The 25,603-nt window shown below is 41.6% G+C and overlaps 1 protein-coding gene across 6 annotated transcripts in view; it reads left to right on the top strand.

The window, feature by feature from the left end:
• Positions 1 to 25,603, top strand: part of RC3H1 (ring finger and CCCH-type domains 1) — a 69,149-nt gene that overhangs the window by 21,188 nt on the left and 22,358 nt on the right. For all 6 annotated transcript variants that reach the window (XM_077928200.1, XM_077928199.1, XM_028732324.2 and 3 more), the window contains exons 2-11: positions 1,549 to 1,910; positions 4,363 to 4,483; positions 6,296 to 6,535; positions 9,811 to 9,986; positions 11,678 to 11,878; positions 12,449 to 12,581; positions 14,155 to 14,273; positions 21,896 to 22,008; positions 22,654 to 22,935; positions 23,607 to 23,824. In XM_077928200.1, coding sequence (XP_077784326.1) covers positions 1,680 to 1,910; positions 4,363 to 4,483; positions 6,296 to 6,535; positions 9,811 to 9,986; positions 11,678 to 11,878; positions 12,449 to 12,581; positions 14,155 to 14,273; positions 21,896 to 22,008; positions 22,654 to 22,935; positions 23,607 to 23,824 — 1,834 coding nt within the window. In that variant the 5' untranslated portion in view covers positions 1,549 to 1,679. The remainder of the gene's footprint in view (positions 1 to 1,548; positions 1,911 to 4,362; positions 4,484 to 6,295; positions 6,536 to 9,810; positions 9,987 to 11,677; positions 11,879 to 12,448; positions 12,582 to 14,154; positions 14,274 to 21,895; positions 22,009 to 22,653; positions 22,936 to 23,606; positions 23,825 to 25,603) is intronic.

Below are 25,603 nucleotides of genomic sequence, written 5' to 3'. Positions count from 1 at the left end.
TATTAGTTGTGCATTCGCATGGTTATCTGTGTTGAGTAAAAATTCTTTCCAGACAACCAGAACAGGAAAGCTTTGTAAAATGTTTGGCATTTTAAGCCAGATGTACCTGAAGGGATAGGCTTTGAAAAAATATTTGTGATCTAGTAACATTGTGGGTTGGCCGGTGTTTCCTGCTCTACTCAGGCAGTTGATACAGCACCATGTTGGTATGTGTTCTGTAGTCCTGTGAGAAAATATCCTAGATGCTTTTGCATAGCCAGATGAAATTGCAAAATCATGGAAGGTGGGAAATGCTGACCCTGGCTGCACCATGTCATTCTAGTTGTAATCCTGCCAATCCTGCCCATATTGCCCAATTTAATCCAGGTGGACAGAGTTTATCCCATAATAGGTCATGGATATGGAAATAAGAATAAACACATCTACTTGGCACAGTATGCCTGTGCCTAACGCATGTCACGTGCTGCAGTGATGGCACAGGGCAGTGTGCTCTAGTAACTGGTAGACGGACATGGAATAACAAGTTTTGGAAAAAGGCATGCTTTCCTTCTTGCAATAGGACCCTTTCCAGCACAGAAATAACAAATAAGGGGACAAAACAAAAGAATAAGGATCCTTAGATTGAGGCTGTATTAAAATGTTTTTTGTGGCCGAGTGAAAAGTTTAGCTTTCTTTCATCAAAAACTTTCACATAGGCAATTCCCCTCCTGCCTCACTGCTGCCAAAAACTCTAGGGATCTTTTCTTCTGAAAGATACTGGGTACTCTGACCTCCAATTTGCAGTACAGTGGTACCTCGGGTTACAGACACTTCAGGTTACATACGCTTCAGGTTACAGACTCCGCTAACCCAGAAATATTACCTCGGGTTAAGAACTTTGCTTCAGGATGAGAACAGAAATTGTGCTCCGGCGGTGCGTCCGCAGCAGGAGGCCCCATTAGCTAAAGTGGTGCTTCAGGTTAAGAACAGTTTCAGGTTAAGAACGGACCTCTGGAACGAATTAAGTACATAACCAGAGGTACCACTGTATTCTGCTTGATACAGTAAAACACTGGCCCAGTTCACATGTCCCATTATACCATAGTTTAAAACAAAGTGGTTTAATGTGAATGAGCAGTGTCAGTGTGCATGCTGCTCAAAGGTTCCATGACACTTCACCACACCTCCTTTGGCTGTGCTGCAGACAAAACATACTGGAGTCTGGTTTGTCATATCACCTCAACCACGTTCATTTTCGGCTTAGCACTTATGGTTTGCTTGGGAAACAAACCACAAGCTTCGGTTCAGATAATATGACAAGGTGGACTCTGGCTTGTTTTGTCAATGGTGCAGTACTCTGGGAACATTTAGCAGCACCTGTTAGCACATTAAGCCATAGCTTGTTTAAATATGACATGTGAATTGGGCCACTGATTCCAAGGCTGGGGGTAAATTGTTTCACCAGTCCTGGGAATAAAATGGAACATGCTACTCCCAAGAAGTCTGTGAAAAGCATTGAATCTATAGACACTAATTTCTTTTTTCTTTCTTTCTTTTCTTACATTTCAGGTCATATTTCACACTATGTGCTGACTGTCTGTACTTACAGAAAATATTTAAAAACATTTTTTTTCAAAAAAAAGTTGATTCCAGTGGAATCTGTGCTTTAGATTTTGTCTTGTGAAGTAACGCCTGAAGAAATGCCTGTACAAGCTCCACAATGGACGGATTTTCTTTCCTGCCCAATTTGCACACAAACATTCGACGAAACAATCCGGAAGCCTATCAGCCTGGGCTGTGGCCACACAGTATGCAAGATGTGCCTGAACAAGCTCCACCGGAAGGCATGCCCCTTCGACCAGACCACTATCAATACAGACATCGAGCACCTTCCTGTGAACTCAGCCTTGCTGCAGCTTGTGGGTGCTCAGGTAAGGGTATCTTAGCCTGTTTCCCCCCATCAGATTTGTTTACTGTGGAAGGAGCAAATGTATCTGTATATATAATGAAAATGTCATAATGTTGTTGCACTGCAATTCACTTGGCCACAGACAAGTGGCACTGCTGACTACAGTGTGAAGATAGGTGTTGGATGCCCAGTTGAGTTGCAGAGGGACAGCCAGAACAAGTTGTCACAGAAACCCAACAGCTGTCCTTCTCCTTTGCCTGCAATCTCCAGGCCGGCTGGTGCTGCTACTGGCCACCTTCCTCCTCCTCCTTGGACAGCTTGGCAATCCGCTTCTTCTACCTCCACCAATTAAGATGAAGAGTCATATCAGTAGTAGGGCTAGGCAATATCTGGTTTTCAACATTGCAGTATATCACCAGCTAAACATTGTGATTTAGTGATATATCACAGTGTCTGAAACATGGAACTATGTAGGGTGCAGGGGGAGCAGTCATGAAGATAACTCGGGTGGAGTGGTGGAGATCAGGCGAAGGCGCAGTCATGGAGCTTAATAGGTATGTGCTATCTGCACTGTGGATTCCCCTTCTCAGAGGCAGGCAAGCCCTCAAGTTTGGAGGGTGATCTCCTTCCACTTTTCCCTAGACAGAGAGAGGGGGAAGGACAAAGCAGCCCAACCATGATTCCTGCACCAGGTAGAGAGACCACAATTATGGGGAGAGGGGTGTCCAGGCTGGGAGTGGGACAGTTCTGCCATTGGAAGGGAAAGGGAGGGAAGCCAGCCAGCCAGCCGCCAGAAGACTCACAATTACACTGCCCCCTGGAGTTTGAAGGCTGTGTTTTGCAATACATTGCCAACTCAATTGTTTTGAAATGGTTCTTATGATGTGGTCTATAAACTGGTGTTGGACGATGTATCAATACATCGCCCACCCTACCCATCAGAAGGAGCTGTGCAGGAAGAGTTGGCCCAGATGAAGTGCCGTCCAGCACTTCTGGTTTTCCATGGTGTTCCTTCTACTGAGCCAACTCTTCATCCTGCTTGGCTGCAATGGTGGCGTGAGGTAGAAAGAGGAAGGTCTTAAGGGGTTAGTGGTTGGGGCTAGGAGGTTTGGTGAGTTGTGAAGGGTTTGCTGTGGTCTGGGGGTGCAAAGGTTGGCAGGGGTAGGAAGGCTTGATAAGTGAAGCCCCCACCATTAAAAAAACCCATGTGCAAATAATAGACAATAGAAGTCAACAAGTATTTCAGATCATGGACTTTTAAATGTTATATTGTTCTCAAGAAGGCAGATAGAGCAAGTAACCACAAAGGTGCAAATCTTAACTTTGCAAAGTTATTGTTTTGTTTACAACATACAAATGATGTAGGCTGCACTATTTCCCTAAAAACTTGGGTCTATGGTGCAAGTAAGTTGCCTAATTGCAACTTGAGGTAAAGTTATGTACCTGCTCAAATTCCCAGTGTTTCAAAAGAGAAGGTAGCTTCAGGACCCTCTCCTGCCATTAATGCCCCAGTTCTGCCCCCCCCTTCTGCACCTGTTATGCAGCCTACCTTAAATCCTGCTTGCTGCAGGAGACGGCTGGTGTTGGATAGCAAAATGTGCTGGGGGGCGGTGGCAATTAGTTAGAGAAGCCATGATCGCTTTCCCTTCTATTGTATTGATGGATTTGTTATTATTTTTATCATTCTCCAGGTTGCAAACTTGGAACCTTATGTAAATATGATGTGTGAACCAGCTCTTAGTAACAGCCATGTTTATGTTTGTAGTAGCTTGTCAAAAATACTAAACAGGGTTGCTTCAGACATCATTACTTTTCTTTTGTCTGATATCAAATCCTGTAATAATTGCTGGAGTTCTGAAGATTTGAGTATGGATAGGATAGATGGGAAGTTCCCACTTTCCCTTGTCATTAAGTTACAGTTTATTGAAAACACAGGAGTCTGGCTACATTTTGGCTACATCTTTAACCAAAGTAATAAGCTGTTGATCAGTGGAGGCAAAGTAATAGGCTACAGTTACTACCACTTTTGAGATTGAATATTTTTTTCACACTGAAGGGGATGCTAACATAATTTTTAAAAACTCTTCCTGATTTCAACGCCTGCTGCATTGAATCTATTTTTATAGGAAGGTGATACAGAAAGATTGGAAATGAATAAAAAAGGAAAATATTTTCAGATGTGCTAAGAAAAATAAATTGTCTTCTTGTCATAGAAGAAAATTTGATGAATAGTTGCAAGGCAACTATTGTACTGAATGGTACAAATGTGATGAATTTGATAGGCTCACTGTAAAAGTATGTGACAGGAATTTTTGCTTTGAATTTCTTTCAATCCGTCTTTGTATTAAAGTGATATGTGTTATTTAAAGTTAAAAGAGTTTTAGAGATGCACTGCATTTTCCTCAGTTGATGGGGTAGATGACTGGAACTGCTAGTCTCTTCACTTTTGTACTTTGATTGTTATCTATATACAGGTGCCAGAACAGCAGCCAATAACTCTCCGTAGTGGCGCTGAAGATACCAAGCATTATGAGGAAGCCAAGAAATGTGTGGAAGAACTAGCCTTGTACCTTAAACCACTCAGCAGTGCAAGAGGTGAATAAGTGCTCTTTCATACATTATAAGAAAACTAAAACAGTTAAGCAGCATCTATTGGTTTTTTAAAATTACCCCCAACACTATTACATTGACTACAATGGATGAAAACCTGCAGCTGAAAACACAATCACTTTTGAGTGCCAAAGAAGTAATGTTAGAAAAGAAAAATTGCAAATAGAATTGAAACATTACCACACACAATATTTTACTAGCCAGCCTGCCCTACACAATACCTTTGTGGCACATCAGAAGCCCGAAAGGAACCAACTTGCTTTCATTTTAGGCAAGTTAACTGATTGCCCAAAAGAGCTCTGTCGCAGGTGACCAGCTGAGTGGCTATTTGCTAGTGCTAAATTCAGCAATCAGATTGTTCAAAACTTCTTACTGTTATTCCTCATTTTCAAATAGCAAGAAGAAATAGCAGAAGGTGTTACTGTGGACCCTACCCTTAGTTGATTAACTATGCAAATTTTAATCAGTTAATTCATCAGCTAAGAGGGTCAGATGGTGCTTGTCAGCCTGTGAAAGTAGCCCATCTAGAGAATGAAAACTGATCTTAAACCTCCGCTGCCTTGAGGGATATCATTGGGAGAAGAAAGGGCTAAGGAGTAGACTCTACACAAATCCAGAGTGAAGTCCCTAAAACAGTTGGATGGCGTCTTGTATGCCTCCTTCTGACGACAACTGCAGCCAAGCTGCTGCCAAAAGTATTGCTTTCTTCTCCTTTGGACCACATCAGCAAGGCTGAGAGTCATCTGGGCAGCCCAGGACCTCCATACACATCACAGGGAGGTCACTTTGGTGCTGCTGATGCAGTGGTTTGACTCTCCCCCCCCCCCCCCCCCCGTAGGTGTACTCGAGACAGACAGGTGCCAGCAACGATCAGCTAAGGCTTTTATGAATTTGCATATTTGTAAAACAGTAAAACAGGGAGGACATTTCAGTGACCTGCAGAAATGTTTGACACTTAAATAATAAATAAATTCTGCTGCCCCATCCGGTAGTTTCCTCCACTTGGTTTGACTTTCTTGCCGTTTCAATGCTATTGATTTCTTATAAGGAAAATCCCACACTTTTTCCAAGTGGTAAACTACTGTGTTCACAGAGTTTCCTCAACCCTCTTGCATATTCCCTGCACTCAGTCTTGTCTTTGTTAGTTGCACTGCGGAAAACCGGGGTGGGGTGGGTGAGACAGAGAAATGTGGGCGAGTTCTTCATGATGGGAACAGTGCAGCTACTTTGAAGAGCAATGAAATAATTTGGAGTGTGAATACACGAATTAAGTTCTTAACCCGAGGTACCACTGTAGTGGGAACATAAATTGATATGGAAATTCATTATTTGGAAATGAATGGTGAAGAAGCAAAAACAGAAAGAGGAGAGACTTCTTCATGAAGGCTTAAATTGGTTCATTTTGAAGACAAGGAATTAATTTTGGGAAGAAAAAAGAAAACATGAAACATGTAAGAATATATTAAAAATGGAGGATTTTAGAAACAAATCTGCTGCCTGATTATCTATTAAAAACTTATTTTGCAGGCCTACTTTGTACAGTTCCAGTTTGTTTGTAGTGCACACTTATCCAGAGTGACTTTTTGATGTTTTAGTTTCATGGAAGCTAGCTTACAACTGAATATTTTTTAGTTGATCACTAACTAGAAAAAAGGGATGTCTACAAAAAACTTTCTATAGGCTATAACTCTCTTAAGACTGAAGTACCATTTAACTAACCTGCCAATGGACTATAAGCCTTGCATTGCCCCTGAAAAACTGAGAAATAACTTCCCTGCTTCTGGTTTTTTTTAAAAGGTGTGGGACTGAACAGCACCACTCAGAGTGTACTCAGTCGCCCCATGCAAAGGAAACTTGTGACATTGGTCCACTGCCAGTTAGTGGAGGAAGAAGGGCGGATCAGGGCTATGCGTGCAGCACGATCTCTGGGTGAAAGAACTGTCACGGAGCTCATTCTTCAGCACCAGAACCCCCAGCAACTTTCTTCCAACCTCTGGGCTGCAGTGAGGGCCAGAGGCTGCCAGTTCCTTGGACCAGGTATATATCACTCAAGCCATGGCATTTGGTACAGCAACAAAAATTTAGGGAATTGGTGAATTTGGTTACTTACAAATTTCAATGACTAAAATACTACTTAGCTGAACTGATCAATAAGGAAAAATCCATTTATTTCTATGGGTCTACTGTGAGTATGATTCTGATTAATATTTGATATCGGCCTAAATATCTATTCCCTATAGTGCTGACAGTTTGAACTTCACAGATAATGGATTCAGAGAAGTGGGATGCATGAAATGGAAACCCTGGATTATTTAAACCCTGTATTATTTACAATATTTATATATTGACTTTCGCCAGGTTCAAGATATCTTATAGTCTCAATATTAAAACATCACTGAGCAGCAATAATAAAAACATCTACAACTACCCTGCCAATTTTTAGATAACTGGTAGACTTCAGTATGTGACTGGGCTTTATGCTATTGCTTAAAGGCCAGGTGAGTGCACCATCACGCTTTTCATAGAAGGTCATTCCAAAGCTCAGGGAAGACTACTGAAAACACCCTGTTCTTTATTGCAAATGACAAAATCTTCCTTGCTGAGGGGGCAGAGGAGGACTTCTGATAATCTCAACATATGAATTTATTGTTTTTGTTATATTTATATCCTGTAAGCCAAGACAGCACGCATGGGTTGCCAGGTAGACTTTCTCAGGCATTGGCCAAACCCAGACCTGTTCAGCTTCGGTAGGATGGCTGTTTGTCATGTGCACTGGGATACACACATAGTTGTCTGCTTTTTCTTAGCTGCTGGAGTACCCACTCGCATGAAAAATATATATCTTAAGTGAATACTGCTGACATGGCTCAGTTGGTAGAGCATGAGAGCCTTTATCTTAGGGTCACGGGTTCAAGCCCTGCGTTGGGCAAAAGATTCCTGCACTGCAGGGGGCTGGACCAGATGGCTCTTGTGGCCCCTTCCAATTCTACAGCTCTATTAATCTTCGTTACTAGATTAGGACCATGCAGGGTGGATAAAAATCAGATTTTTTTTATTTAAATAGGATTTTTTAAAAAAATGCTTTTGGAGGAAAAATCTTTCTAAAGATAGTTTTCTATTTAAGTTACATTATAGTTCAAAGGCTATTCATCAGGAAATAAGGATTTGTTTTTGATTATGTAGCATGAAGCTTTATAGGCAATGTGTAATTTTTTTGGTAAATGAATTCCATTAATCCATTCACATTGTCATGCGCTTCCAGAGGTTTCTGTAAGATTATTTGGGGCAGTTTTTCTAACAAGAAGATATCACAGATGCTTGTTTTTGCAGTTCTCGAAAGTGTGAATTTGTGTCTGCAGAGATAACATGCCTTTTCTTCACAGGAAAAATGTTATAAAATAAACATACAGAGTTGAGGAAAAAACCTTAATCCCATTGTTCCTTTGCAAATTTATATACACAGAATCAACCCCTTACCTCTTAAATGCTAAGTTCCAAGAGGTTCAATGAATAGATTGTTTGGAGTGGAATAGTTCTGCAGAAGTAGCCAAGTGTGAAGCAGTAAAAATGAAAGTGCAACCTTGTGAGCTGAATACTCCAAGAGTCTTAGGATCTTTGTGTAATATTTGTGCAAGTCAGTTGCATGCCTGTGCAACTCAGACTTGAGGCAAGTGCTGAAGGCACTTCAGGCTGGCAACCTGTTCCCAATCCCACTGGGTTCCAGCAACTGCACTAACACTTAACTGTACAGAATAGGAACCTGAATGTAGAAGCAAATCCAAAGGGGTGGTGTGGTGCTGGAAATAGTAACTGGGAAGTGCTTGCCAGTCAACTAATAAGAGTTCACTGGTTCCAGGCCCTTCTTCCCAGGGCTCGCCTGACATTCTCCAAACAATAAAGTCTCTACCGGGAACTTCAGTCCTGAAGCAGGAATCCCTGAAGTTCTCTGCTCCAGTCCTTGGTTCCCCCTTTCCAGCTTTCCACCAGCCTGTTTCTCCTCGGCCTGCTCTTTCTGCAAGCCTCTTCCAGCCTAGGCCTACCAATTGTATCTCTCTTCCTCCTTCCCCTCTAAAAAAAAAGTACAGCAGAAAAGTTGTCAAAATATAAACAGTTAACTTATTAAACCTCACAATAATTTCATAATTATCTTTCTATGTATTTCTAATAGTATAACCAAATCAGTAACTTTTGATATAACTGTAAAAACTACTCTGAAAAATTTATTATTCCAAAAATGAAACCTTATACCACCAGCAAGAATGAGTCCTTCTGTAAGAAAATGATTTAAATCAAGCCTTACTGACTAGTGATTTAAATCGTGATTTAAATCTATTTGATTTAAACCAAATCCACTCTGGGACCATGTGGTCTTAGGTGCCTAGCAGTCTCACCATGCTTAATCAGCACAGCACAACAGCTGAGTACAGAACTGTTAAATTGTCGAAATAATGAGAAGACAAATTCAATTTGAACTTAGATGCAGAATATGAAAACAGTTGATTTAGATAGATTTCAACATTGTTTTCCATACAACCTGCACAAAGTTCCGGCCAGCCTTCATAATATTAGACTGTAAGTTATAATACTGTAATATCTTTTAATTTGGGTACATCAAAAAAATGCATTGGGATTCTCAGTATTTTCAACAGTAGACCTGCCTGTACACTGGATTATTGACATTTCTAAAGCCATGTGATATAGACTAAAGATTTTCTTTTAAGTGAAACTGTATGTTGTCGGGATTCTACTCAAGCTGCTTGTTTGTATAGTGGGTGCCACATTTCACCGCTTGACCATTAACACTGAGGTTTGTAGAACCTCTAATGCAGTCATTAAGTCTAGTGTAAGTTATGTAAGGGACGAGGGTGGCGCTGTGGTCTAAACCACAGAGCCTAGGGCTTGCCGATCAGAAGGTTGGTGGTTCGAATCCCCGCAATGGGGTGAGCGCCCATTGTTTGGTCCCAGCTCCTGCCCACCTAGTTGTTCGAAAGCATGTCAAGTGCAAGTAGATAAATAAGTACCACTCCGGCGGGAAGGTAAACAGCGTTTCTGTGCGCTGCTCTGGTTCACCAGAAGCAGCTTAGTCATGCTGGCCACATGACCCGGAAGCTGTCTGCAGACAAACGCTGGCTCCCTTGGCCTATAGAGCGAGATGAGCGCCGCAACCCCAGAGTCGCCCACGACTGGACCTAATGATCAGAAGTACCTTTACCTTTAAGTTATGTTAGGCCTAAACAAAATAGAATAAGCAGTATATATCTGAAATTGCTCGTAATACCTGGCATTCTGTCATGCTACTCTTTATTTTTCAGCAATGCAAGAGGAAGCTCTCAAGTTAGTTCTTTTGGCTTTGGAAGATGGATCTGCTTTGTCTCGGAAAGTCTTGGTTCTCTTTGTGGTACAGAGGTTGGAGCCACGATTTCCTCAGGCTTCTAAAACCAGCATTGGGCATGTTGTCCAGCTTCTATACAGAGCCTCCTGTTTCAAGGTACAGAGCAAGCTGTTCTGGTTGTGGTTTCAGGGATTTTGAAGTAGATACTGAGTTGTTATTATTAGTGCAGAAAGAGTGCAGATAGAATAACCTGTAGTCAGAAAAACTCTTCACATCAAGGAGCCAGTTTGAATATTACAAAGAGCTTCAGAAACAGAATCTTTAATCATGTAGTATTCAAAATGCACCAGAATATCTCTTGGCTGATCATTCGCCTGAGACTTCAGGCCTAAAGATCCACTTTTAGAAACTCATATATATAAGCTAGGCACCCAAAGGCCCCTTAAACCTGAGTTGGAGGACAGAGGTGCCTGGCGTGCTCTGGTCCATGGGGTCACGAAGAGTCGGACACGACTAAACAACTAAACAACAACAACAAAACCTGAGTTACCATCACCACAATGGAATGTGTATTTGCCAGGGGGTTGGACATGATGACCCTTGGGGTCCCTTCCAGTTCTGTGATTCTGTTATCTCAACTACATTGCTTGATTGTAGTTTGCTCTTACAATGATTCACTTGTCCCAGTATGCAAGAACTGTGGTCTGTGAGCTCTGTTTGGGAGGCCTGTGGAAAGGTTGCTTCAGTGTCAAGTATATGTGTACTCAGCCCAGCACTTACTTTCCTTGATGTGATGATGGAGGACTAAGATATCCATGATTCGCGCAGCAGTGCAGAAGGACAAGACGCACATCTTTTGCCTCACACGAGTCAGCTGACTCAATGGAGATGTCAGTCGCTACCTGGTGCCCAGAAATCTCCATGTGGTTATAATTGGACCCACCCCAGTAGCAAAATGTGCCTGGTGCCCTGGGAATTTCAGACACTGCCAAGAAGAGGCTCTTTCCATGTCAGACATAGAGAAGAGTCTGAAATTAAGCTGTTAAACTAGGTCACAGGAAAAGCAGGCATGTTCTCACCACCTTTTCCAAGACCCCTAATATGAGGAAATTTTGCTGAACTTCATTAGTCTTCTCACTTTAATTCTAAAACTTCCAATGCCATTTGCAGGAGTTGCAGTTCAAACTGATGAGCTGCAGCAAGGCTTAACTGAGCACTAGCTTTCATTCTGCAATTTCATGTACTGCATTTCATGAGAAAATCCAATATCCCTTTAGTTTTGGAGGCAACTGAGCACTGCTGCCTTCTCTGAAGGACAGGAACTGAAGAGTTCTTTCTTCCAGCTGCACTTTGTCAACTTTTTGTTTTAAAGAGACACAGAAAAGAGTTCTCCTTGGAGAGAATTAACGCTCCTTGAACAACTGCTCACCTTTAGTTACAGTGAATCACTCACAGAATCCTAGGATTCACAACTGCTCTGAAGAATGTTCTGTGCCTTTGGAGAGGAAGGGGAATCCCACCTCATAGAGAATCTAGGCTCTAGGCTCGTTTTAGTAATGATAATCTAATCTTTGTGCATAGATATTTTATTTTGTTGCTAAATCTATTAAGAATTTGTGTATTATTTAATACACAATTGTCTCAGCTTTTCATCTGATCATTGGAGGGGGGAGCCCTCCCCCATACAAACTGGAAGAATTATTTTTGAGCGATAGTACTTCCTTTCATAAATCTTTATAAGCAGCTAATACTTTTGGGCCAGGGAACTGAACTGAGAAACTGTTCCCTTATTTGGTTAAGTTGGGTATTGTCATCTTACCTAATCCAGATGGATTTTTTTCTTCCAGGTGACTAAACGAGATGAGGATTCCTCCCTGATGCAGTTAAAGGAGGAGTTCCGAACCTATGAAGCTCTGAGACGAGAACACGATTCCCAGATTGTGCAAATTGCTATGGAGGCTGGTTTGCGCATTGCCCCAGATCAGTGGTCTTCATTGCTATATGGAGACCAGTCCCACAAATCCCACATGCAGTCAATTATTGACAAGGTACAGTCTCTTCAAATCATTCCACTTCCTTTAATTTTCTACTATGTTTTTATTGCTGATATTAGTCATAAGTGGGGCTCCTCGGTTCTTCTTCCCATGTCCCACTTGCTATCAAGAGTCTTCTATGGCATACCGTGCTTCTCAGGTGCTCTTAATGTCAAGGACAAGCTCAAGCCTTCCTCGTGAGCGTGAAGCAGAAAAGTAGCTGGGAGATTGTCTCAGGAATGTGCTGTGCTTTGTGGAGCTGTCATGGGGTTGCCAGTTCCATTTTCACTTCTGTGAGAACTGTCCTCTTAAACAGGATTTAATATCGCTGAGCCTTGATGCATTGTATATTGGTATATACAGTTAATGAACATGCAGGCTGTATTACTGGAGAGGGCCTAAGCTGTGATTGACCACTAGGAATGGCAAGTGCATCTCTGTTGAGAAAATGGTTTCACATCAAGGCACACATCTTGAGTGCTGGTGAGACAAGAAATTTAAAAATGTATCTTTTAGGTGTGTTTCACTGAAGATGGTCTCTAGGAGTACAGAAAGCAGTTCTAATTATGTACATATATATTTAAGTTGCAGACCCCAGCCTCTTTTGCACAGAGTGTTCAGGAACTAACTATCGCTCTCCAGAGGACTGGTGACCCAGCCAATCTGAACCGGCTTCGACCCCATCTAGAACTCCTTGCAAATATTGATCCCAGCCCAGGTAACTATTAAAAAAGTGGTTTATATTCATGTTCACTGCAGCAGAAGGGGCTGTGCATATCTTTCAATCAAACTGATAAGTGTCAATGTGAGAAGCACAGGTGAACAGACTACTCTCTTGTTTCCTTGTTAACAAAAAAGCTGTTTCTCTTGAGATGCTCTAGTCTCCTTTATATTCTAATGGCGGACAGACTTCAGGCTTGTTTATTTTTTACTAGAACACTAAGACCCATGAACCAAAGCAGGGTGCAAAATTGTTCATCCAGGGGTGGAGCACCTTTAGTTATAAAGTACAAATCTACCTTCTGCCCACCATGTGTCTAGACTTCTCAGAGTTGTGGCAGTCTTGGCGTTTGGGAGTTCTAAGGCATAAAAAACATCCCTGTGAGTTGAGACAGCAGGAGTGAAGACCATTTTCAACCTGAGGGCTATATTCCCTTGTGGAAAACCTTCCAGGGGCTGCATCCCAGTGATGGACAGGGTCAGGAGTGAAAGTCAGCGGATGAATAGATCACCCTTTTGTACTGCAGGCTACATTCCTTCTGTGCAAAGGTTGCGTGTTACATGTATATAGGTTTCTATACATAACACATCTCCCTTTCCTGGCAAGCAAGAGGCACCAAAGTTCAGTGACACACTCCAGCCTGGGGAAAGCACTTGAAGAGCGCACAGAATAAAGATGGTGAGGGGGGCGGCATAGGGAGGGCTCCAAAAACCTGGAGGGGCCACATTTGACCCCAGGCTATTCCTGCTACAGGTGTGCATTCACACTACTGATCTTGCTCTGTTTATTCATAAACAATGGACATTAGCTGGGAGTAAGTCACATACATATGCTGATTGGCTTGCCCACAAAAACATATGCCACAATAAAGTTGTTTGCCTTTAAGGTATCCTATGACTTTGTTGGTTTTGTGGCAACAGTGGCTACTCCATAAGGTCCCACAGACCTTAATGATCATGGGAAAAGGCCTTGTGACCTGAAAAATTCTGAATGGGTCAGGATCATAGGATTATTTTTTATGAATTCATGAGGTTAGGCTCAGAGTCTTGCTAAATCCTGCCCAGCCCTTCCTGAGGAGGACATGTCTCTGTATGTTTCTCTGCTTATCATTGTTGTAGTAGGGTTATATTGCCATATTTTAGCAAAAGGAAACACATGTTAATGAGACAGTCCTTTCACTAGAAATGTCTCTCTTGGGCTCTCTCAGACCTTGCTGCTTTTCCTTGATTACCTCTAATCTCCTGCCATATTTCCCACAATTACAATATATTTTCTGGGGGGTGTCTCTCTGAGGGTTCAAATGCTCTCAAGCATTCCTATTTCAATAACTATATTCCTTACCGACAGGCAGGAAATGTTTGCTGCTGCTGCTGCTGCTCCCTAAATCTGGCAAATCAGTGTTGAATTTCCATAGACATTTCCTTAGTCTTGTCTGTCAGATTTATTCTTCCTTCAGAACTAAAATTTTGCATGTTTTAAATTTTTTGATGCTTGCTATGATTCAGATCCTGTTTCTATGGGATTTCTCATTTTCCAGAGATAAATTCATTTGTTCTTATAAACACTGTAGATGCCCCACCACCCACCTGGGAGCAGCTTGAGAATGGACTTGTCGCTGTGCGGACTGTGGTACACGGGCTGGTTGATTACATCCAAAATCACAGCAAGAAAGGAGCAGACCAGCAGCAGGTACTGTATTGTGTGGCACTTCTTGTAGCCAGAAGGCACACTTTGTCATAGTAGACCTTGCCAAATCAAAAAAGAACGAAAGGAAATGCTTCCCCTAGTATATGTAAGATAAAAAAGGTGAATAAGTTGCCAATATCCACTTGTCTCTATTGGAGCAACAATGTTTTAATTTCATGCCCGGAGTTCTCAGAAGGAAGTACTCTAGGAAAACGAAGCTTTTGTAAAAATTGGGGTGTTGGTCTAGTCCTTCCCTGCCACCTCCAGCAAAATCACCAAAGATTATATGAGTCACATTGGGGATACATTGCACACATGAGGCTGAGGACAGGTAGTAGTCTTTCAGAGACTTGCAGGATGTAGGATTAAGCCATCTTTGCCTGTGGCACACATTTTGGTTTCTGGGTGGAGGTTGTGCAGGTTTTTGAAGCACTGGCAGAATTTGACCACAGATCATAGCAGTACAGAAAAAATAATTGTGTTCAACAACATGCAGCGTTTTCACAGTGACCATATCAAATCACATTGTTCCATGAGTTGACTTCCCACCATCACCTCCAGTGTTTTTGCTCAAACCCTTTTTACTTCATTATTTCTTCATTCTTTATCTATTATAAAATATTCCTCTATTTCATTTATTTTATAATTTTTCTTCCGCTGCTTTATATCTCGAATCCTGCCTGTGATTCCATTTGACTATGATGCTTTTTCAGATAGTCTATGAACGGCCTCCATTCTTCTATTTAAAGCTCATCATTTTGATCTCTTTATTTTTTCTGTCCATTATTGACATTTCTGTATAGTCCATTACTTTCCAAAGTCAATCCTCCTTTGTTGAAACCTTCTCTTCTTTCCATTTCTGTGCATATAATATTCTAGCAGCTGTTGTCACATACATAAATAATTTGGTCATCTTCTTTGGAACATCTTTTCACTATTATCCCTATAAGAAAAGCTTTTTGGAATAGTCCATTTAAACATTTTCTTCATTTCATTATATAATTTCCCAAAAGGCTTTAGCTTTTTTTTTACATGTCCACCACATATGGAAGAATGACCCTTATATCTCTTTGCATTTCCAGCATTTACTTGACACATTTTTATACATCTTGGCCAGTTTATTTGGTGTTAAATATTAACTGTACATAATAATAGTTTTCTCTTAGTGTGTAACAAGGAGTGAATTTCATATCCTTTTCCCATAGGAAGTTGTATCACTATTGTGACCTAAGTTCATTGTATCATCTTTAGTATCCCATTCTAATAACATTTTATACATTTTAGAAATCAGTTTTTCATTACTCTCAAGCAACCCCAGTTTGAGATCAGATCTTTGTTCCTTAAAACCGTTTAACGCATTCTTCTTAAATAGCTTGTTAATTTGGTACTGAAACCAAGCCAATACCAAGTCTTGAATTTCTTCTAGTTTTTCAAGTTTATACCCACTTTCAGTATAACTTAATATTCTCTGTAAGTCCCCCAATTCTTCTTCATGTTTATTTGTTTTTGGGCACAAGCTTCTATAGGGGATAACCACAGTGGTGCTTTTCTTTCAAGTAGATTTTAATACAGTACTTGAAGACATATAGCCCTCCAAATAAACTTCTCCTTATGGAGTAATTTAGAAAGTATTTATGTACCTTTGTTTTTTTCCTACCCCATATATGCATATCACCCATATTGTTTACCATATCCTTCCAGATCCAGCAATCTAGTATTTTTTGCAATATTATCCATTCCTTTATCCATGTCAAACATGCTGCATCATAATATAATTTTAAATTTGGAAGTGAGCCTCCTCTTTCCCCCTTTTCTTCCTAACCTAACGTAAGAAAAAAAATAAAGAAAAAGAAAGATTTGGAAGTGAGAATCTACCTTTTTCTTTAGTATCTGTTAATATTTTAAATGTAATACTTGGTTTCTTGCCTTGCCAAATGAACTTAGCTCTTTTTGCCATCCAAATATTACATATTAGCACTACTGTTTGGGACAGCATTTCTAACTATTATCTGTGCTGCCTGCATGTCTGAAAATTCTTCATGTGGCCACATTAACTGAAAAGGTACTGAATGAAAATATAATGTACTTTGCTATAAGTTAAAACAAAAAAATTCCTTCCAGTAGCACCTTAAAGACCAACTAAGTTAGTTCTTGGTATGAGCTTTCGTGTGCATGCACACTTCTTCAGATACCATACTTGGTATGAGCTTTCGTGTGCATGTACACTTCTTCAGATTTGCTATAAGTTGTTCTGGAACCCATATCTATCAAAGCAGTGGAAATGTGTAAATAGTGGAATTCAGCAAGAAACATGGAACTGTTACATCTGAAATATTCATAGCCATTCCAAAGCGTTTGAACTCTCATAAATCACAACTCATTCAGACATAGACCCAAAGGACCATGCAATTAGTTCTGTGTGCCCTGGGCAACTTTGGACTTATCTCCCCTTGCTGCATGACAAAGCTCTTCTGAAAGAGAGGCATTTTAAAATCAGATTGTGATAATAGCATGGAGGTCAGCTGTACCAAGACTAGAAATCCTGCTAGCCATATAGCCCACATGCTCAGGCATATCCAAATTAGTTTTGTTTGATCCTAGTTGGGATCCCAAAATCCAGAAGATGTCATAACATTTTGTGCATATTGATTGTTTTGTCCAATTATTAAGGTGGGAGGAAGAACTACATATTCTGTGGGTTTCACAGATTATGAGTGCCCAGTAACTATTTTTTAACGTGATTTAAGGGAAACATCGGAAATTGCAGTTTGAAGATTTTCATTAAGCTTTTTAATAGTAGAAAGAAAATCAAAGCTACTCACTGGAAAGTGTTTTCTTTTTTAAAAAAAAGTTCTAAGCATACCTAGAATTCAGAATAGTAGAGAAATGATGGCCATTAATTACATTAAAATTTGAGAGAGGTTGTTGTTGTTTAGTCGTTTATTTATGTCCATAGCAAGTATTAAATAAATGTTATAGGTAATTAGGCTTTTTCTAATTTATTGGAACAAGAAGCTTGTGTTTTCTCTTATGCTATGTACAATATAGTTCACTACTGTGTAATACTTCTTTTGTGTTACTTGTCTTTAATTTCTATGATAATTTGTGTATGAGTAATATTTCATACCCCTTCATGGATCACTGCCTTGCCGTGGCGAAGGGGCTTGAAGAACTCAGAGAAGCTATGAACTACGCCAAGCAGGGCACACAAGATGAACAAGTCATAGTGGAGAGTTTTGACCAAACGTGATCCACCTGGAGGAGGAACCGGCAAGCCACTCCAGTATCCTGCCAAGAAAACTCCATGGACAAAGACAACAGGCATATAAAAGTTATGACGCTGGAAGATGAGCCCCTCAGGTCGGAAGGCGTCCAACATGCTACTGGGGAAGAGCGGAGGGCAAGTACAAGTAGATCCAGAGCTGATGAAGCGGCTGGGCCAAAGCCGAAAGGACGCTCAGTTGCGGATATGCCTGGAAGCGAAAGGAAAGTCCAATGCTGTAAAGAAAAATATTGCATAGGAACCTGGAATGTAAGAACCATGAACCTGGGTAAGTTGGAGGTGGTCAAAAATGAGATGGCAAGAATAAATATTGACATCCTGGGCATCAGTGAACTAAAATGGACGGGAATGGGCGAATTCAGTTCGGATGACCATCACATCTACTACTGTGGGCAAGAAACCCGTAAAAGAAATGGAGTGGCCCTCATAGTCAACAAAAGAGTGGCGAAAGCTGTACTGGGATGCAATCTCAAAAATGATAGAATGATCTCGATACGAATCCAAGGCAGACCTTTTAACATCACAGTAATCCAAGTTTATGCACCAACTACTGGCGCTGAAGAAACTGAAATTGACCAATTCTATGAAGACTTACAAGACCTTATAGAAGTGACACCAAAGAAGGATGTTCTTCTCATTATAGGGGATTGGAATGCTAAAGTAGGGAGTCAAGAGATAAAAGGAACAACTGGCAAGTTTGGCCTTGGAGTTCAAAACGAAGCAGGGCAAAGGCTAATAGAGTTCTGTCAAGAGAACAAGCTGGTCATCACAAACACTCTTTTCCAACAACACAAGAGACGACTCTACACATGGACATCACCAGATGGGCAGCATCGAAATCAGATTGATTATATTCTCTGCAGCCAAAGATGGAGAAGCTCTATACAGTCAGCAAAAACAAGACCTGGAGCTGACTGTGGCTCAGATCATCAGCTTCTTATAGCAAAATTCAAGCTTAAACTGAAGAAAGTAGGAAAAACCACTGGGCCGGTAAGATACAATCTAAGTCAAATCCCTTATGAATACACAGTGGAAGTGAGGAACAGGTTTAAGGATTTAGATTTGGTGGACAGAGTGCCTGAAGAACTATGGATGGAGGCTCGTAACATTGTACAGGAGGCAGCAACGAAAACCATCCCAATGAAAAGGAAATGCAAGAAAGCAAAGTGGCTGTCCAACGAGGCCTTACAAATAGCGGAGGAGAGAAGGCAAGCAAAATGTGAGGGAGATAGTGAAAGATACAGGAAATTGAATGCAGATTTCCAAAGAATAGCAAGGAGAGACAAGAAGGCCTTCTTAAACGAGCAATGCAAACAAATAGAGGAAAACAACAGAATGGGAAGAACCAGAGATCTGTTCAAGAAAATTGGAGATATGAAAGGAACATTTCGTACAAAGATTACCATAATAAAGGACAAAAGTGGTAAGGACCTAACAGAAGCAGAAGACATCAAGAAGAGGTGGCAAGAATACACAGAGGAATTATACCAGAAGGATATGGATGTCTCGTACACCCCAGGTAGTGTGGTTGCTGACCTTGAGCCAGACATCCTGGAAAGTGAAGTCAAATGGGCCTTAGAAAGCACTGCAAATAACAAGGCCAGTGGAAGTGATGGTATTCCAGCTGAACTATTTAAAATTTTAAAAGATGATGCTGTTAAGGTGCTACACTCAATATGCCAGCAAATTTGGAAAACTCAGCAGTGGCCAGAAGATTGGAGAAGATCAGTCTACATCCCAATCCCAAAGAAAGGCAGTGCCAAAGAATGCTCCAACTACCGCACAATTGCACTCATTTCACACGCTAGCAAGGTTATGCTTAAAATTCTACAAGGAAGGCTCAAGCAGTATGTGGATCGAGAACTCCCAGAAGTGCAAGCTGGATTTAGAAGAGGCAGAGGAACCAGAGACCAAATTGCAAACATGCGCTGGATTATGGAGAAAGCTAGAGAGTTCCAGAAAGACATCTACTTCTGCTTCATTGACTATGCAAAAGCCTTTGACTGTGTCGACCACAGCAAACTATGGCAAGTTCTTAAAGAAATGGGAGTGCCTGATCACCTCATCTGTCTCCTGAGAAATCTCTATGTGGGACAAGAAGCTACAGTTAGAACTGGATATGGAACAACTGATTGGTTCAAAATTGGGAAAGGAGTACGACAAGGCTGCATTTTGTCTCCCTGCTTATTTAATTTGTATGCAGAATACATCATGCGAAAGGCTGGGCTGGATGAATCCCAAGCTGGAATTAAGATTGCCGGAAGAAATATCAACAACCTCAGATATGCAGATGACACAACCTTGATGGCAGAAAGTGAGGAGGAATTAAAGAACCTTTTGATGAGGGTGAAAGAGGAGAGCGCAAAATATGGTCTGAAGCTCAACATCAAAAAAACGAAGATCATGGCCACTGGTCCCATCACCTCCTGGCAAATAGAAGGGGAAGAAATGGAGGCAGTGAGAGATTTTACTTTCTTGGGCTCCATGATCACTGCAGATGGTGACAGCAGCCACGAAATTAAAAGACGCCTGCTTCTTGGGAGAAGGGCAATGACAGGCATAGACAGCATCTTGAGAAGTAGAGACATCACCTTGCCAACAAAGGTCCGTATAGTTAAAGCCATGGTTTTCCCAGTAGTGATGTATGGAAGTGAGAGCTGGACCATAAAGAAGGCTGATCGCCGAAGAATTGATGCTTTTGAATTATGGTGCTGGAGAAGACTCTTGAGAGTCCCATGGACTGCAAGAAGATCAAACGCATCCATTCTTAAGGAAATCAGCCCTGAGTGCTCACTGGAAGGACAGATCGTGAAGCTGAGGCTCCAGTACTTTGGCCACCTCATGAGAAGAGAAGACTCCCTGGAGAAGACCCTGATGCTGGGAAAGATGGAGGGCACAAGGAGAAGGGGGCGACAGAGGACGAGATGGTTGGATAGTGTTTTCGAGGTTACCAGCATGAGTCTGACCAAACTGTGGGAGGTAGTGGAGGACAGAGGTGCCTGGTGTGCTCTGGTCCATGGGGTCACGAAGAGTCGGACACGACTAAACGACTAAACAACAACAACAATATTTCATAGACATAAAGCTGAGAGAATGCAAGTCCAAACAAAGAGGGGGAGAGAGCGTGCATGTGTGTCATAAGCCTGCCTTTAGGAACAACTTCCAAATCATAGTTGGAGTGTTGATAACATAATGAGCACTCCTGCACTTCTCCCTTCATGCATACAGTGCCCCACTGGCCCACTGGGTTGCAGTAGCCATAGTTTTTACTTCTGTGAACCACCCTGAGACCTGTGCGTATAGGGCAGTATATAAATATTAATAATTAATAATATAATAGTTAATTATTTTTTTAAAAAAACCTATAAACTGTTTTTCACCTCCGGAGAGGTTTGATATTGTGACTGAATCATATAGCTGATGGGGATGTAGAAGGAGAAGAACATACCAGGCAGGTTAGATGTGAAATATTTTTTTAAAACCACTGAAATATTTAGCAGTGCTTTTGCGTTTGTGTAGTACTTTGCAACTTTTGCACCATGAACGGAGAAAAAAATGAGATCTGCATTAAAACAGTAAAATTTATGACAGAAAAGCAACTTAAAAATGGAACTCTTTATTGGAATTGCTAAATCATTGGGAAAAGGATTATCTACTAATGGTTCCATACCTAATATTGTCAAGGTGTTGACAGTTTTCGAAACTCCCATTGTCCCAGGCGCATTTTTCAACAAGGAATTTCGTTAGTTTGAGCAAGTTTCTGAGCCCTGGGCACAATACTGCACCTAAGATTTCAGGTGGAAACTGCAGAGTGGAAGGCAAGAAGGACCTTTTCACGCTTCCCCACTTCTAGGTACTCTCTGAAGACTGGAGAAGAGACCCTCTTGAGAATATTAGGGAGATGGGCAGGGGAAGGACTAGACCATGTGAAAAATGAACATAATATTTTAGCTGCAGTTCATTCATTTCCAGCTTTGTATTCTTGTTATAAAAAAAGCACGCCTAGACATTCTGTTGCTGTGCCCATAACCTAGGTTTAAGGTGCCATTTAGCTCCTAGCTCTCGTATCTCAGTTTCTAACACTGGGTGTTGAATAAAGAGGTGGGTGGATTCCATTGATTAAATCTGCTATCACAGCACATGCAGCACAACCCAGGCCATGCTTAGTTGGAAATAAGTTGCATAGTGTCCTTAGTTCACTGGCATATTTTACTGGCTTTCTTTCTGGAGATCTGTCTACACAGGTTTTTTTATTTTATTTTTATTCTGGATTTATTTTGGAGCATTATTGTAGACTTTGAGAATTTTGGTTTCAGTTTCCTTATTTTTCCATTTGATCTAGCCTCCTCAACACAGCAAATATAAGACATATATGTGCCGAGACATGAAGCAGAGAGGAGGTTGCCCCCGTGGGGCCAGCTGCACCTTTGCACACTCGCAGGAAGAACTAGAAAAGTAAGGTTCCATGACTTATTCTATTTCTGATTGTGAACTTATCAGATTGTGCAAACGGAGCTGGAGAGTATCCAGTTTAGAATGGATAATTGATTAGGGTTGAAGGTATAAATGTTTCAGATCATCTGCATGGGGGTTGGGCAAGACATGGCAATCTACAATGGTAAAATAAAATGGTGGTGAAAGAATTAAATTCTTGAGCTATTCAATATATATATATATATACATACCAACTAACAAGGCTTCTACAGGGGTAAGCCCTGTCTTCCTAACTTCCTAGTATCTTGCCCAATATGCCCCTAGATAGTCTGCTGTTCCCATACTAGTGTGTGGGTTTTACTGCCAAACTGAAATTATGCCCTGATTTAGAGAGAGAAAGACAGACAGTAAGATTTGTGTGCTACAGGCTGTTAAAGAGGACAGGACTGAGTGGAAATACGAGTTATGTATTCACTATCCCAGCAACTGAGTATAAGCAGCAAGCAGCCATGTTTGCTGCATGGTGCCTAGTGTGGTTCCAGCTGCGATAGTCGTGCCTGAATTAAAGTTTGCGCTCTAGCATTTGAGTAGGAAAAGAAAAATAACTGTTCAGCTTGAGCTGTAGCTCATCCTTTTTCTATAATTCCTCACATGTTTCTCCTGAAGATTTCGTAAGATGAACAAACGTCTGGTTCCTCGAAGACCCCTGAGTGCCTCCTTAGGCCAGCTGAATGAAGTGGGCCTATCGGCAGCAGCTATCCTCTCAGACGAAGGGAGTATGGACTTGCCCAACAGAAAACCCTCTGCCTTGCCAAATGGGATTGTTTCAACAGGCAGCGCAGTTACACAACTTATCTCTCGCGGAACCGACTCCAGTTATGATTCAGCCTTGAAGCCCGGGAAAATTGACCATCTTAGCAGCAGTGCCCCTGGGTCACCTCCTGACTTGTACGTTTACCTGTTTATGGTGTTCATATAAACTGCCCAATATGGAGAATGCAGTCCACGTGTGCATAAATTGGATGCACAGACATGACTTTTGCATTCAGGTCACATCTGTATCTGGACTGCATTACCATCATACACACATTCAAATATAGGTGGCAGTACTTCCATTCAAAAGGACCTCACAAAATGCATAGTTAAACTATGGAATTTGCTCTCACAAAATGTAGTGATAGCCACAAACTTGGTTGGCCCCGAAAGGGATTTAGGCAAATTCACACGGGACAAAGCTAACCATGACTACTAGCCGTGATGGCTGTGCATAGTCTGGATGCAGCATGCCAATGAATACCAGCTGCTGGGAATCACATGGGGGGAGAGTGCTTGCTTTCCATGGGCACCTGATAAGAACAGGTTTCTTGACTAAGTGGGTCTTTTGTCTAATCCAGCAGGGCTCTCTTTAGCTTTCTCTAAGCTGGATTGCCGCAGCTGCTGGAACCTTAGCTGGACTCCCTTAATATCAGCTGGCAGCGGTGATGCTTCTGCTACCTCTTGCATATGCTTGGTTGCTGAGAAGACAATGTACAAATCAATGTAGGCTCCAAAGCAGCAATATTCGGTGGGATTCATCCCAGGTTTGTAGCTGCTCTAATGTTGTGGTGGATCTCTTTTAGGCTGGAGTCCGTTCCCAAGAGTTCTCTATCTGCCTTACCCGTGAACTCTCACCCAGTGGCCCCCCGAGGACCTCCAGACCTGCCTCCAATATCTGTTGGGAAGCAACTCCAAATGGTGCCACGAGGCTCCCAGTTGTATCCAGCTCCACAAACAGATGTGTTCTACCCAGATCCTCGGGGAGCAGGTCCACCATTTGAATCTCCACCTTACCAATCAGGTAACAATGCCACCTGGGTAAAATTTGGGCCTGGGGCAAAGGTTTGCCTATTATTTATTTATTTGCCCTAGATGAAGGGTGGGGTGCTAGATAATGTGATATATTAGACTACAGTCCTGGCCCCACTTACCTGTGAGTAAGCCCCACCCCATTGAATTCAGTAGGAATTGCTTTTGAGAAGACAGTGGTTAAGACTGCTATGTTAGTGTTAAATTTTCAGTCTGGTACTTCCAATTTCCAGCCTTTTAGATCATCTGGATTTAAAAAGTTTGGCATATCAGACTTTTAATAAAATAGGTGTCATATACACACATCCTGCTATTAGCCTTCTCATTATCTACCAATTCACTTATCCAAACATAAGAAATACAGTCGTACCTCCGGTTACGTAAACTTCAGGATACGAAAGCGGCAAACCCAGAAGCATGCGCAGAAGCAGTCCTCAGGTTGCGGAAACCTCAGGATCCGGCCGGACCTCCAGAACAGATCCCGTCAGCAACCGGAGGTACCACTGTATACCCAAACATTGCTATATACTCCACAGATCCAGAGATCCAAAGGGCTGGAACTTGCCCACTTCCTTACTTGTGCTTTTTTTGGTCAATTATTGCCATTTTCAGTTAGCAGCCATGGAGTGGGGAGAAAGATTCGATGAATCAGAGAGCAGGAGAGGTCAGACAAATTAGCTTTTCCTTTGTCTCTCTTTTGCTCGTTTTGCTAGGCCATGTACAGTCATACCTTTGTGGATGGCATGCAGGTCCTGTGTGTATAAAGGAATTTATTGAGGAACACCTTTTTGTACTTTAATTTTGCTAGGCCACGTACAGTCGTACCTTGAAAGTCAAACGGAATCTGTTCTGGAAGTCCATTCGACTTCCAAAACGTTCGGAAACCAAACCATTCAGAAGCTGTGGAAGCTTTGTCAGACATTCGGGTTCCAAAGAAGGTTCGCAAACCGGAACACTCACTTCTGGGTTTGTGGCATTCAGGAGCCAAAACGTACAGAATTTGGAGTTATGTGGTGAGGGAAAATGTCTGTATAGGAATAGAGAAATGTATGAATGAAAAGCAATAGGGATGTGTATGTACCTTGCTTGGGAGCACAAGGCAAGAAGTGAAGCAAAGCAAGAAAAAGCAATTCCATCCCTAAACACTGGTGGAACCTTTTGCACATTTGCAAAAGGCGACCTACACATTTTTCAGAGGATGCTTTGTAACTAGGAGAGCTAGATACCTACTTTTTGTTAAACTAAAACTGAAATTATCATGAATCCACATCTGTAAGTGATCCTAGGTTGTTGAGGTTCAGACATTCAGAATTGCAAGGGATGACCAGCCCTCCTTATAATCCCAACAACCCATCACTACTTGGCCTTCTGGCTAAGATCTAGTGTATAAGCACAACCACTTCACTATTTAAGAAGACCAAGTAAGTTGTGTTTTTACAAATGTTATTGAAAATTGTAAGTGAATTTCACGATTTTTGCAGATAGGGAAATGAAAGTACCGTATTTTTCGCTCTATAAGACACACCTTTTCCCTCCTAAAAAGTAAGGCGAAATGTGTGTGCATCTTGTGCGTCTTATGGAGCGAATGCAGGCTGCACAGCTATCCCTGAAGCCAGAACAGCAAGAGGGATTGCTGCGCAGCAATCCTTCTTGCTGTTCTGGCTTCAGGGATAGCCGCGTGAAGCCTCTTCAACAACATTTGATTCAGAATATTTTTTCCCCCTTGTTTTCCTTCTCTAAAAACTAGGTGTGTCTTATGGTTGGGTGCGTC

Source organism: Podarcis muralis, chromosome 5 (genome assembly GCF_964188315.1).
Source record: "Podarcis muralis chromosome 5, rPodMur119.hap1.1, whole genome shotgun sequence".
NCBI classification, from domain to species: domain Eukaryota; kingdom Metazoa; phylum Chordata; class Lepidosauria; order Squamata; family Lacertidae; genus Podarcis; species Podarcis muralis.
Note: the sequence above shows the minus strand (reverse complement) of the source record. Positions and strands in the feature narration are given on the sequence as shown.